General features: G+C 26.7%; 1 protein-coding gene and 1 non-coding gene across 2 annotated transcripts; one reads left to right on the forward strand and one right to left on the reverse strand.

The window, feature by feature from the left end:
* Positions 1-3,918: 3,918 nt before the first annotated feature.
* Positions 3,919-4,431, reverse strand: LOC127130945 (uncharacterized). The gene has a single exon (XM_051059895.1). It carries the CDS (start codon positions 4,429-4,431, stop codon positions 3,919-3,921), a length of 513 nt encoding a protein of 170 aa, XP_050915852.1.
* A 9,343-nt stretch (positions 4,432-13,774) lies between these two features.
* On the forward strand, positions 13,775-13,848 carry TRNAV-AAC (transfer RNA valine (anticodon AAC)). The gene has a single exon. It is a non-coding gene; the product is annotated as a tRNA-Val (tRNA).
* The last annotated feature ends 1,808 nt before the right edge of the window (positions 13,849-15,656 follow it).

The raw sequence follows: 15,656 nt of genomic DNA on the forward strand, positions 1-15,656 counted from the left end.
AATTAGAGGTAAATAGTCAAATAGTTTACTATTTGCAGTTGGTTCTCCATTCATGAATTCCTCTGCATCATCTGTCATTCATGCATAAGAATTAAAAGAAGGGGTCAAAAGGTTGGTTTTTTTTCCTGGTCTTTCATTCACTATTTCATCACTTTTGAAAGTTTGCATACTTAGCTTCAGTGTTAACTCCCTCTAGTACAAAGTTTCCATTTGCATGTCTTTCCCCATAAAAATCACACCTTAGTGTCCGAACCTGACTCATATTTGCTTGACCAAGTGCAAATGCAACTAACTATTTTGAAATTACCTCAAGTTGAGCTAACACTGATATATATTTGAATCAACTTCAAGAACACCCTTAGGTTTCACTGTTTGTTCACTTGAGCGATACTCATTTTGTTTGCAAGATCCATAATTATTAATATATATATATATATATATATATATATATATATATATATATATATATATATATATATATATATATATATATATATATATATATATATATATATATATATATATATATATATATATATATATATATATATATATATATATATATATATATATATATATATATATATATATATATATATATATATATATCTCAAGTGAACAAACAAAATGAGTATCGCTCAAGTGAACAAACAGTGAAACCTAAGGGTGTTCTTGAAGTTGATTCAAATATATATCAGTGTTAGCTCAACTTGAGGTAATTTCAAAATAGTTAGTTGCATCTGCACTTGGTCAAACAAATATGAGTCAGGTTCGGACACTAAGGTGTGATTTTTATGGGGAAAGACATGCAAATGGAAACTTTGTACTAGAGGGAGTTAACACTGAAGCTAAGTATGCAAACTTTCAAAAGTGATGAAATAGTGAATGAAAGACCAGGAAAAAAACCAACCTTTTGACCCCTTCTTTTAATTCTTATGCATGAATGACAGATGATGCAGAGGAATTCATGAATGGAGAACCAACTGCAAATAGTAAACTATTTGACTATTTACCTCTAATTCTCAATCATAAATGACAATGATGCTTTTAGAAGACACAAAGGAAATTAAGTACTCTCGACTCTTCATCCATTTGGGTCTCATAATAATGTAATGAAATGAATGATGAAATGTATGATCAAATGGAATGATCATGTCATGCTAATGCAAATGAAAAAGACTCAGGGTAATATTTAGGGTATGACACCTAGTTTGTTGGGTATTTGAAGAATTTTGCCTCAAAAGGAGTTAGAAAGCAATTGCGCCATAATGTGACCTTAAGATGGCTTGAACATTGGAGCAGTATGCCCCTGATTAACCGATGCGCCATAATGTGACCTTAAGAATTTCGACCCCTAATTCATATTGTATAATGTAAAATTGTTTTATTAAGTTTTACAAAAAAAATATGTTAATTCAAATAAACATGTCCTTAAAAAATTAGATCGATATGTAACATGAAATATGGTAATTAGATATATATATTTTAGTATGCATTAATTATAAAGATAACCATAATATTAAAAATGGAATAAATAATTTTAAATTGTAATTATAATTTAAAAAAAATTGTATTTTTAATATGGCATACATCTGTACCACATCTAATTATTTATTTGTTTAAAATAATTAATGAGTAACTTATTATATTATAATAAGTTATAAAAATTTGGTGAAAAAATAATCATTTATTTTATGTAAAAGATATGTGAAAAAGTTGATGAGACTCTTAAGACGATATTTTTATTAATCTTAAAAGACATGTAAATTCTCTCGAGTCGAGTAATATGAAGATTAATAGTAGTACATTAAAAAAAATAAAAAAATATATAAAGATACATATTTAGATAGTTAAATATAGTTTTATGAATTTGTGATTTTGACCATAATATTATTTATCAACCATACACTTCTTTCCATTTATATTTTCTTTATCAACAGTAGTCTTTTTTTTTATTTATAAAAATATTAGTATTAATAATACATTTTTTTTTCATTTATAAAAATATTTGTATTAATAATATACTTTCTTTCGTTATTATAAAAATATTTGTATCAACAATACACTTTTTTCGTTTATAAAAATAACATCATTTATCAACAATACACTTTTTTCGTTTATAAAAATAACATCGTTTATTAATAATATACTTTCTTTCGTTTTTATAAAAATATTTATATTAAACAATAAATTCTTTTACCTATATAAAATTAATTTTGTTTTAGCTTTCATTTATAAAAATATTTGTATCAAAAATAGAATTTTTTCCATAAAAAATAAGATCACTTAGTTAAAAAGAAATAGAGTTACTTAGTTAGGAGGTAAAAAAATCTGATTTAAAAAAATTGGTAAAAATATGATTAGAATTGATGGAATAATTATATAATGTTTGTTAAATTTTTATAGTATTTCATAATTCATTAAATATGTGATACCTAATATCGTTCAATTTAAGTGAGGGAAAGACTAGGGATATTAATATCATATATTATACTTTTTATCAAGCAATGAACCATTCTTTAATTAATATTAATATCATACAAAACATATATTTGATATCTTTTGATACTAAACTAGTAAAGGACCCGTGCGTTCGCACGGGTCGCGCAAGTGGAATAATTTATTTTAAAAAAATTAAAATATAATATATTTTTTGTTTATATATATATATAATATATATATATATATATATAATATATATATATATATATAATATATATATATATATATATATATATATATATATATATATATGGTTGGATCAACGTACACAAATTTATTGCATAAGAGTTTTTTTTAATGTAATGGATGTTAAATGATCAATAAATGGGTTCAAAAAATTTCCAAAAATAACTTTTTCCAGTTTGGGACATAATAAAGTAAAACATTATTAATTTATAGTAATATAATTTGCTTAATTTTTTTGTATACTATATTAAGGAAATAATCAAAAAATATAATACAAAAATATTTTTATAATTTATTGGTATATTGATATATAATAAACATTCCATTGTTAATGTTATGAATAAACATTCCATTTATCATTGTGATTTTGGACATAAGAAATAAAAATATATTTATTTAGTAATGGATGAAATTTTCCAATCTGTTACTAATTTGAGGTATAAAAGCGCAAATATTAACCTTCATAATAAATGATTATTTAACCAAAATACATAAACCATGTAAAAGAAATACCAGAACCTCGTTTGTTTTAAAATATAGTAATGAATACTACCAAATGTTGAAATTAATTGCAATTGATACAGTAAGGTTTAATGCAACAAAAGATATTGAAACAAAAGGTTCACAATTTTAGTTAAAATTGTGAGAAATAAGTCCAGCAACAAAAATGATTTAACTTCGTACAATTCTTTGGTCCTTAAAAAACTAGGTTTATACAAAACCTGCCCGCAACCTTTTAGGAAGTGATGATTCATTATCCTATAAAAAACAATTACATCCATATAAACAAATGTTAAAACATAATGTATATTTTATACAACTCATTCAATAAAATTCTAATAATAAATAACGATATTTGTTGATATAATATAACTAATGAAAAACTTACGTTCTATAAGTTTTCAAAAACTTCTTTGAACACGACGTTTGTTGTGGAATTCAATGGATGGTTATCCTTGTCATGGATTAATATCTTAAGCCCTTTTTTGCTTTTGATCCTTGTCATGGAAAGGAGAATATCCTCCAAAATGCTTCACTCGGAGAAACGTACCTACAAATAATATAATGAAAGACAATGGATTTAAAATTAATAGAATGATTATTGTAGACAGAATATATAAATTTTATTATAACACATATAGTCAAAATAGTGTACATATAAAATTTTCTACACCATGCATGTAAAGAAAAATTGCACACTTTTAGTTGAAATAGATAAATTGCATGACATCATATTTCAAGTGATATATTAGAAACGTACCTACAATCAATATACTGTTTGATCTCATCAATATTCTGCGGCTGGTTGGAAGTTCCATCATCATTCGGTACAATGGCAGCGGTAATTCTGTCGTAACCTTTGTTGATGTACTTGAATAAGTACTTAATCGATGTCCTTTGATTGCACCATTCCATGTTTATGTGAGCTTGGTACTTTGTCAACAACTTTGCATTGTATGGAACAACATTCCGGTTATCGACTTGAATTCCATTCTTAAGAACTGTATGTCCATTGTCCCTTCTTCTATATACCGGAAACCCATCTTGATCAACAATTGTTTCGGGCTGAAACTGTTTTGGAAAATATTTAGAACATTTTCCATCTTTCATGCACGGCGAAGATCGATTTGCAAATCTACACGGGCCATGAATCATGTGAGTTTTAACCAAATTATACAACTCTTCATTTGCAGCATTCTTCCTCCTCAAAACAGTTTTAAAATGTAATTCTTCATCTACCATTTTGAATATTTTCTATTATAGTACTCACTCAGGCTCTATAATTCAAAATGATCATACTTGATCATACATCTGAAAAAATTACACATATATAACAGATATTATATATCTTCATCATTATAAATAAAACAAAAGATATATAATTTTATAGTGAATAAAAATATCAAATGTTCACCTGATAAAAAACATAACTTACATTGCCATGGCTTTATTTGAATAAAGTTTTCTTACAGCTTTTGCTCATTCAACATGATAAGTTCATTTCTTGAATTTGGAATAATACTTGAAATGCTAATATATAATATATAAGGTACATGTTAAGAATGTATCATTTCCATTTTATATATATATATATATATATATATATATATATATATATATATATATATATATATATATATATATATATATATATATATATATATATATATTTGATACGAAAATTCGTCTGTTCCCTCCAAAAAAATTGGCAATTACGTAACATGTGGATATGTATAATATAGGGAAATGAAAAGTTTTTCATCAGCCTATGTATTAATATAGCCGTAAAACCTAAAGGGATTTCATTAGAGCATGTTTATCTATAGTTTTTCCAAGTTCCTACACATTTACCGATGTTGCTGTGTCAGAAGCATTTGGATATTTGAGATTTTCCAACGTTCTCTCATTTGCAATGTCCATAAAGAAACACACGCTCCTACAATTTAAGTGGTTCATATTTATTATTAAAAAAATTCAATTTGTCATTTAAAGAAAATCAAACAATGATAATATTTGGCAAAAAAAATACAATAATAATTAATTTGATTTCAAGATATTGATTTCATTTTGGAATGATAAGATTGCAACAACAATAAAATAACGGTAATATTTATTATTAAAAAAATTCATTTTGTCATTTAAAGAAAATCAAGCAACGATAATATTTGGCAAAAAAAACTACAATAATAATTAATTTGATTTCAGGATATTGATTTCGTTTTGGAATGATAAGATTGCAACAACAATAAAATAACGGTAATATTTTTTAGTAGTATAAATAGGTAAGAAAAAATATTGTCAATGTAAGAAAAAAACAGTATTAAGAAAAAATATTGTCAATATACAGAATGAATTTATAAAAATTGCAATTACATAATGATTTTTTTAAAAAAAATATATATGAATCCAAACAGAATATTGTACCTGGAATTAATTTAAAATTGTATTTTAGTAATCTTATAGGGGAATGAAATAAATTTGTTAGATTTCAAAAAAATTAATATTATATTATTCAAATTTGGTAATTTATTTTAGTAATCTTATAACGGTAATATTTTTTAGTAGTATAAATAGGTAATTTATTTTATCACATTTTTCACTCACATCTAGTCTAAATTTGACCAATTTATTTTATTTAATTTTAATTTTTTTGTGTACACATTTCATTTGAAAATGAACCTCAATCAACATAACACATGCTCTAATTTTATGCAAAATGATGGAAGTCCTCTTTGTATCCCAAATCAACAAAACACCCCATATTTTAGAAATCCAATAAATGATATTTATATCAATCCACACAGCAGAATGACAACGGTATACCTAATTTCACTTACCTTATTTTAAGATGATTTATTTTATATTTAATATTTTTTCATAATTTTTGGTATTTATTTAGTAGATAATATAAATTTTAAATTGTAATTATAATTTTAAAAAAATTGTATTTTTAATATGGCATACATCTGTACCACATCTAATTATTTATTTGTTTAAAATAATTAATGAGTAACTTATTATATTATAATAAGTTATAAAAATTTGGTGAAAAAATAATCATTTATTTTATGTAAAAGATATGTGAAAAAGTTGATGAGACTCTTAAGACGATATTTTTATTAATCTTAAAAGACATGTAAATTCTCTCGAGTCGAGTAATAAGAAGATTAATAGTAGTACATAAAAAAAATAAAAAATATATAAAGATACATATTTAGATAGTTAAATATAGTTTTATGAATTTGTGATTTTGACCATAATATTATTTATCAACCATACACTTCTTTCCATTTATATTTTCTTTATCAACAGTAGTCTTTTTTTTTTATTTATAAAAATATTAGTATTAATAATACACTTTTTTTCATTTATAAAAATATTTGTATTAATAATATACTTTCTTTCGTTATTATAAAAATATTTGTATCAACAATACACTTTTTTTCGTTTATAAAAATAACATCATTTATCAATAATACACTTTTTTCGTTTATAAAAATAACATCGTTTATTAATAATATACTTTCTTTCATTTTTATAAAAATATTTATATTAAACAATAAATTCTTTTACCTATATAAAATTAATTTTGTTTTAGCTTTCATTTATAAAAATATTTGTATCAAAAATAGAATTTTTTCCATAAAAAATAAGATCACTTAGTTAAAAAGAAATAGAGTTACTTAGTTAGGAGGTAAAAAAATCTGATTTAAAAAAATTGGTAAAAATATGATTAGAATTGATGGATTAATTATATAATGTTTGTTAAATTTTTATAGTATTTGATAATTCATTAAATATGAGATACCTAATATCGTTCAATTTAAGTGAGGGAAAGACTAGGGATATTAATATCATATATTATACTTTTTATCAAGCAATGAACCAATCTTTAATTAATATTAATATCATACAAAACATATATTTGATATCTTTTGATACTAAACAATTGAGTTTACGTAAATTTGTTGAGTCACAACCAATAGATTAATATTTTTTTCACTTGCAATAACACTCTTTGCGGATTGTGATATAGATTGAGTCTACAAATTTTTTAAATAATAATTTCCTATTTAACAACACATATAATAAGATATATAACAATGGCGGCTTCCATTTCCATTCATACATAAAAGATTTATGAGTTTTGAAGTCCATCTAAATAATTTATAAATATAAATGGATATTACTGTATTTGAATACAAAAAAAATTGTGATTTTTGAATGAATATTTCTATAAATTATAATTAATTAGGATTTCTTTTACTATTAAAATGTATTAAAAAAAATTATATAATAATTACAAGGTATTATTAAAAGATTACAAAATTTTGATTATAAAAATAAGAATTCTTAACAACTCTTAATAGTATTTTGATTCCTCAATAATATATAATAATTTTTAATAATGATAGATTTGTAGGTAACAAAAATATAAATAAAATTTGTATTAATATATTAATTAAAGTAGAATTACATAAAAGTTACAAAAAGAAAAAATATTTTAAGAATTTATACTCATAAAATATGCACAACAACATTGGCCTTCAAACGAAACATATATAGACCCTCGTATAAATTATAAAATAAAAAATGATCACCCATATAAATTATCAACTAAAAATAAGATACCGTATTTACTTATATTTAAAGATATAGACTTAAAAAATTAAATTACGTTCATAAGATCTATAATAAAAACATTAAGTTCATAATATTTATATTTTGAAAAAATCAAACATATTTTTTATGTATATTATTTTGCATTTATTTTGACAATATGATGCAAAAATAAGAATTTAGACCGAATAAATAGATAAAAGGGCAATACAATATGTTATTTTAATCAAATATGATATCACTAAAGAAAATTTTATGTAATACTTCGTATGAAAAATTATATAAAATGCAAATATTATGTTAAAATAAATTATGCGAGGAATCATTTCTCTTTATTATAAGAAATTTATGAGTAGTTGTTAGATATTATTGAGAGAGTACAACAATAGAAATCAATTTTTTGAAATTCTCCATTCAATTTTAATTGTACATCTGATTTTTAAGCTCAAATGGTTTGACTCTTGATCCACAAATATAGGATTTTAGAGAAGACTTTAAATATCACAACAATATAATAAAAAAGACAGAAAAATTAATCTTTAATCTCATTTCTTAGACTTATCTTAATATTTTCAGCTCATAGAAGAAGACATGAGAGAAAAAATATTAAATATTACAAATTCATATAGCTAAAAAAATATATCTAATTAACAAAAATAGGTTCTTCATTGAATTCATGTTGGTGAATTACAAATGTGATAGACTTATAGAAGCTAAAATATTCAAGGTTCGGAGCGTAACATATAATCTCCACTATCTAAAATTAAGTATTTCTCATCAATTTCATAATATACATGAAACCTTCCACTTCTTGTTTGGAGAAAAATGACATGTGTTTCAATTCTAGAATGAATTAGAAAAGAGCCTTAATTTTGAAATTGTTTGATAAAGGAAAGAGCTCAAAGTAATTTTAAGTTGCAGCATAAAACCACAATTCCAAAATTAGTTATTTTTCATTGCAAATGTTGCTATAAAATCTCACAATTGTCAGCAATTTTTCTATTGTTGTAAAAATAATCCATACAAACTGAGTGGAAATAAGAAATATACTACTATTGTTCATCCTTACTAAAACACTTCACTGAAACACCTTTGATAAAACACTCAAAATCCTAAGAAAAAGAAGAGGCGAGAAAAAAATGTAAAATGTAAAAAATACTACCTCATTAGTAGCAAGGCCGGTGTCATTTCATGTCATTGCGGTCACCATCTTTGCTTCCCATCACTCGAAGACGACTCTGCCAAGTCAGATCAGTTCAAGATACTCTCCCTTCTCTAAATATATACTGGAGAAATGGTTAGAACATCAAAATCTCCTTGTAAAATTACCAATCACGGCGAATTCATATTAGACATCAATCAAATTAAGAATTTTACACAGTAATTAAAACTCAATAAAAATTACAAACTCAAAAAAGTGATGACAGTGACATAATCGATGCAGTGTAAGATCAAGGGCACGAACACCGTCAATGAAACATCAAAATAAGAATGAATAAAGGGATTTTTTTTAATCTAAGATGAAAAAAAATGAAATGGCTACAAATAGAAAAAAGAGAGGAAAGCATACCATACATTTGTAAAAATTGATATATTTTGAAGAAAAAAAGGTAGATATGTAGTCAAACATTGTCTATTGTCTCAGGTCACAGGAAAAACCAATAACAATAATTTGAATGATGTGACTTTTTAAATGGTTTGTCTCCAATGGTATAGAAGTTAGAATGGAGAAGGATAAAATAAAAAGAGAACGAACAGAGAATGAAAGAAGGGAGAGGAATGACCATAAGATAGTTTTGTTGAAGAGGGATAAACGTATATGAAAAATGAAAAGGTTAAGAATACTTGCAATAAGATACAATATGAATGAGTTATGGAAGATCAACTATTGAGATTTCCAATTTTTTTGAAGATAGAGAGACAAATAACAGTGTAATTGGTGCATTGGAAAGAAAAAAATAGTAATTAAGCGACGTATTAAGTGAAATAAAAGTAGCTTAATGACCGAAAAAATTAGGGGTCGAAATTTACCATTAAGAAATAAATTTGTGTTATTAGAGAGAGAGAGAGAGAGAGAGATTTGAAAATTAAATTATAACACATTTTTTATGTTTAATGAACAAAAGAGAAGAAATTAAATTAACCAAATGACTAATGAAATAAAATTGACAACTATTTGTTTAAAAAATTCTAAATGCAAGAAATTTTTTAAAAACATTTGGACAAAATTAGGGTACGACAGATGCCCATACTTAATTACCTTTATTATAGAGTATGAATGACAGCAGTCTTTATATAATTATGGTGAAAGATAATTAGATACGAAGGATCCAAACTTTGTCATTTTAATGTAAATGTGATGTTTAAGATATGAAATGGAATGCAATAAGTCTAGATGAAGTGCTTTTAATGGGGACAAAAAATGCAGGTGAATTCATTAGGGATTAAAATGAGATAAGGTGATCGGGTCCACTAGGAAAAAAAGGTATGTTCTAGAAATCACATCAGAATAAAAAGACACATTCGGAAATCACATTTGATAGAAAAGGAAACAAGTTTTATAAATCACATCAGAACGAAAACCAAATAGAAATCACATCGGATAAAAAAGAAATAAGTCATGGCAATCACATCAGAACAAAAAACATTCAGAAATCACATTGGATAAACAACCTCTTATATCGATAGGTTAATGGACTTGAGTAACTCTCCTCAACCAGTGGGTTGACGAAGGCTGACATGCAGGAAACAACCAACTTCAACCAATGGGTTGACGAAGGTCAACAACAAAATAGTTGTCCTCAACCAATGGGTTGATTCAGGTTACCAAAAGGTAAATGACTGACTCCAACCATTGGGTTGACGAAAGTTGACAAAAACAAAAGATTATCCTCAACCAATAAGTTGTTTCATATCAACAAAACATGAAATAACCAACTTCAACCAATGGGTTGACTAAGGTCAACAAAAGACCATCTTCAACCAATGGGTTGAATCAGATCAACATGAAATAACCAACTTTAACCAATGGGTTGACGAAGGTCCACAGGAAAGTGAATGATTGTCCTCAACCAATGGGTTGATTCAAGCCGACATAAAATAACCAACTTTAACCAATGAGTTGACAAAGGTTGACGAAAGAATGTCCTCAACCAATGGAGTGATTCAAGTCGATATAAAATAACCAACTTCAACCAATAAATTGATGAATGTCAACAGACAAAAGACCTTCCTCAATCAATGGATTGATTTAGATCAACAAAACATGAAATAACCAACTTCAACCAATGGGTTGACTAAGGTCAACGAAATACCGTCTTCAACCAATGGGTTGATTCAGATCAACATGAAATAACCAACATCAACCAATGGGTTGACAAAGGTCCCTAAGAAAGTAAAATACCTTCCTCAACCAATCGATTGGTTCCAGTTGACAAGAAAGGAAATGACCAACTTCAACTAATGGGTTGATGAAAGTCGAAAGAAGTGAATTTTTGAAATTGGATCTATAGGGGATATGCCCAATGAATTAGATGATATGCGTGGTTTGATGCTAAGGAAATGCAAACATACATGATACAAACTATGAGTAGTGCATGATATATGAAAATATGATTGTGGATAATGATTTGAGTGTTTCAAACAGTGCTCTTGCAACATGCCATGGACGGTTAAAACTAAGAAGGATTCTTTTGCCATAAATCTTTTTATAAATGGGAAATGGTCATTTGATAGGATATTGTGCAAGAATGATCTCCAAACACCTGTTCCAAACTCAGTAGCTGTTGATGTATGACATGGTTTGCTCGAGCACCATGAAGGTATGAAGAGGTCTTGCCCCTTTGTAGCCTGTCTTTCACCATATTGTTGAGTCCTCGAAGAAATTTGTCTCAACAGGAGTTTGAAAGTAACTCATTATTTTAACATGGTCTTGAGATGGCTTGCCTCAATACTTGGAATCTTAAAACAATTTTCCCTTGCTTAAACAATTCTTGGAACAATTTACCATATCATGAATATTTTTTCCCTAGATCAACAGGATCTTCAGAAGATTTTCCCTTTATGGGACCACTTATGGATGATCAAGTTCCTCAAGTGATTGAACATTGTTGGAACTTATTTTATGATAAGTGCTTACTTGCAAATAAAATTGTTCCTTGAACATGGTAATTTTAAGGCAATGTCCATGCAAATTCTGAAATCAAAGTTATTATGATGATGTGACATTTATTGAATGAATCACAACTCAGAATGCAATGTTGATTTAGACATTTAAGGTGTGAAAGATGATGCGAGAGGAAGATACCAATATAGATGATTAACAAATATCTTTGGAGTCAGCTTAACACAATCTTATTGTAATATGCTTTCAAAATAAACCCTGCTTCAATTAGGTCTCTTGAAGGTTGTAACATGGTCTGATTCACAGTTCTTGAAATAAAAGCATATAAAACTTACAGGATTTAATTTAAACCCACGTATTCTCCTTTGACGATCTCCAGTTAATTAGACACACACATTCAACTTTCAATAGGATTTCAAAGGTGATGGTTCAAGAACCAATGGGGTTTTTTGTGATGGTAGTGACCATCCTTTTTGTTTGTCCTATTTTCTTGGACAAGGTGGTCACATCCTTTTGTTGTTTTTTTTACTAAGGATTTTGGTGACACTTCTTTTCAATTTATCCCTAATTTTTTCGGGACTGCTTCTTTTGAGTTTGCAGTCCATCGGGATGCCCTTAATTTTTGCTAAGTCACCTTTTCAAGTTTTCGACTTAGCATGCTTTTTTTCCAATTTATTTTATTTTATTTTTGGAATAACATGTATGACATTTATTCATTTTATTTGAAAGAGTTGAAAGGGTTGTGACTGCCATGTTTTGATGGTTCGAGAGAAATAACATCTACAAGCTTTTGGATTTCCAGTACTTCTTCCATGTTGTATGATGTGTGCAATGAGAGGATATAGTTGAACCTGCGACAGGATGCTTTCATTTGAATTTGAATGTATAGTCAAATAAACTGAAAACTACTCCGCCCCTGGTTAAAATCGACGATTTTTTTAACACATAAATAAACAACAACTTCTAGTCTCAAATGGTTTGACTAGGTATTAACTCATTAACTCCTTAGTGTTTTGGAAATTTAAATAATACCTTACATCGTCAACATAGTTTTATTCGAAAGCACGCCGTAGAAAATTTGGGTATTTTGTTTACATCATCCTCCTTCTGGTCTTTGCTTAAATAAAAGTTTGATAAATGAAAGTACAGTGGAGAAATATTCGTTATTTTTGTGATAAATAGGAACAAAACAAGTGAACACAAAAGGATTAATTCAAAAAATACATGATCATTTTATTAGTTTTACCATTCAGAACAAACAAGTTTAAAAGCAACTAAGTACTTAACAAAAACAAGGAAATTACAAATGAGAAATTTGAAAATGGCCGAATGATCATCAACTTTTAAAATAACTCATGCCTGAGTCATGCGTGAAATCTAGTCAAAAGCATCTAAAACAAGATAATGATTATTTTATATGTCATCACATGTCAATATATGTAATAGAAAATACAATGAGATTTAAAAGTGACAAACATAAGACAAAAACAATGCTAAATAAAAATAAAAGGAAAATATTAGAATACACATACACGTCTCTTGAATTTAGGTAACTCAAAAATTAAAATAAATAATTATAATTTATATATAAAAAAATAAGAATGTTTGATATAAAAAGTTAAATTTTGTAGATTTAATAAAATAAGTGTATTAATTGTAATAAATAAAATAAGGTGAATTGGGATAGAAAAAGAATATTAGTGAAGGAGAAATAATAAGTATGAGAGAGAGAAAACTGAATTCAAATTAAAGTAGCTGCACCCCTGGTGAAAGGTTTATGAGATATTACTTGATTTAGTTATTAAGCATTGTAAAAGAGTAACTGAGAAATCATAAACATGTGGTTTCGTGGTGTAGTTGGTTATCACGTCAGTCTAACACACTGAAGGTCCCCAGTTCGAGCCTGGGCGAAGCCATTGTTTGATATTTTTTTCATTCGTTTTGTTTCCAGTCCATCATGCCAAATACATTTTTCTTTTTATCTTTATTTTCGATTGCTAATTCAACTTATATTTTTATTTTTTATTTTCAATATTAAAAATACATATATATATATATATATATATATATATACTTTTAATTTTTTTAACTTTCTTTACAAGATCCATAATATTAATATATATACTTTTTTAAATATATATATATATATATATATATATATATATATATATATATATATATATATATATATATATATATATATATATATAATGGTGTACAAGAAAATATATTGTTATATTTAAAGGAAAACACATAATGTCAAACGACATTTGATGAAATCCTTAATGATTTTCAGTCAAGCAAATCTCTCTAATGATGATCTTTATCAAGAAGTTATATCAGGTCTCATCAAAAAGAAGAAACTAAGTCCTAGATTAAGGTTGAATCCTTGACGAATCTAGCAAGAGATCTTGAAGCTTCAAGGTTATGAAAGATAGGAATTGTGAAAGCTCATTTGTTCCATGTCTAGGTCGTTAGAGTCATGTAAAAGATATTACATTAATCTTTAAATTACTAAACCAGTGCACACACTCACCTAAAATTATTTATAACCTCTCTATTTGATAAGAATCCTTAAAACTCTTGCAGGAACCATCAATTTGCTTGTAGAATTGATAAAGGATTGTTGAGTGTGAATATGAGAGTAGGAAAACGGTCTAGAGGGGGATGAATAGACCAAAATAAAAATCAATCATATTTTCAAAATTTATCAAAGTGTTCTAAAAAATTATGAGCGGTGGAAGGTTTGATGCGAAAATATGAAAATTTTACTATTCAAAATTTTGATCTCATCAACACTAGATCGCTTCACAAACACTAAAGATGAATATGATGAAACATTAGGTATTCAATTGATCCGATTGTATAATCCACGAGGTGTGTTTATACAATGATTCAATATAATGAATTCTAAACTCAATTTTTTCTCAGAGTTTTAATCACCGATTCAGCTCAATAAGGTATCCAACTCTAATAAAACCTAATTCTTACGTAATAAATTTATATCAATTGAATAAACGATAAACTACACTAGAACTGAAATACCTAAGCATGCAAATATTACGAATTTAAATGAAAAAGTAAGAGAGAGAGAGAGAGAGAGAGAGAGAGAGAGAGAGAGAGAGAGAGAGAGAGAGAGAGAGAAGAAAGAGAGAGAGATTTATAGTGCTTCGACGTTCGTCCTCTCTTTGCCTACGCGCACTCTTCAATGGTTTCCCATTGGGACCTGCATTATTCCTTTTTATTTGAAAAATATTTGCAAAAGTTCATACAATCACCAATCCACAATAAAACTGAGAAAATCAAAACCTCTTATCTTGATCTTGACTTGTATATAGCACAATGCCAAACTCTTCTATGTAATCTTTATTCGATTAACGATTCTTAAATCTTCCAATATCGTCAATCTACTCCAAGCCTTCGTGTGTAGCAATAAATCCCTTGATCCTATTAATTCCTTGAGCGATGAATTGTCTGAAGGTTTTAGAAGAACTCTGCCTTATTTGTAGCCTTCCACACATTCACTACCAAGGAAGTTCTGGAGAGAATAACCTACTAATTTTCAATCGAATTTGTCATCACCATTGACAATCACCTCAATCTTGCAAACAACCTGAAAATCTCAACCAAATCTTCAAGAATATGCCTCCTTCAATCAATAAAAAATATCTCGTTATCAAGATCTAAATCAAATTGAAGTTGAAGATGCAAGGATTTCGTCGCA

Source organism: Lathyrus oleraceus, chromosome 3 (assembly GCF_024323335.1).
Source record: "Lathyrus oleraceus cultivar Zhongwan6 chromosome 3, CAAS_Psat_ZW6_1.0, whole genome shotgun sequence".
Classification (NCBI taxonomy): Eukaryota; Viridiplantae; Streptophyta; class Magnoliopsida; order Fabales; family Fabaceae; genus Lathyrus; species Lathyrus oleraceus.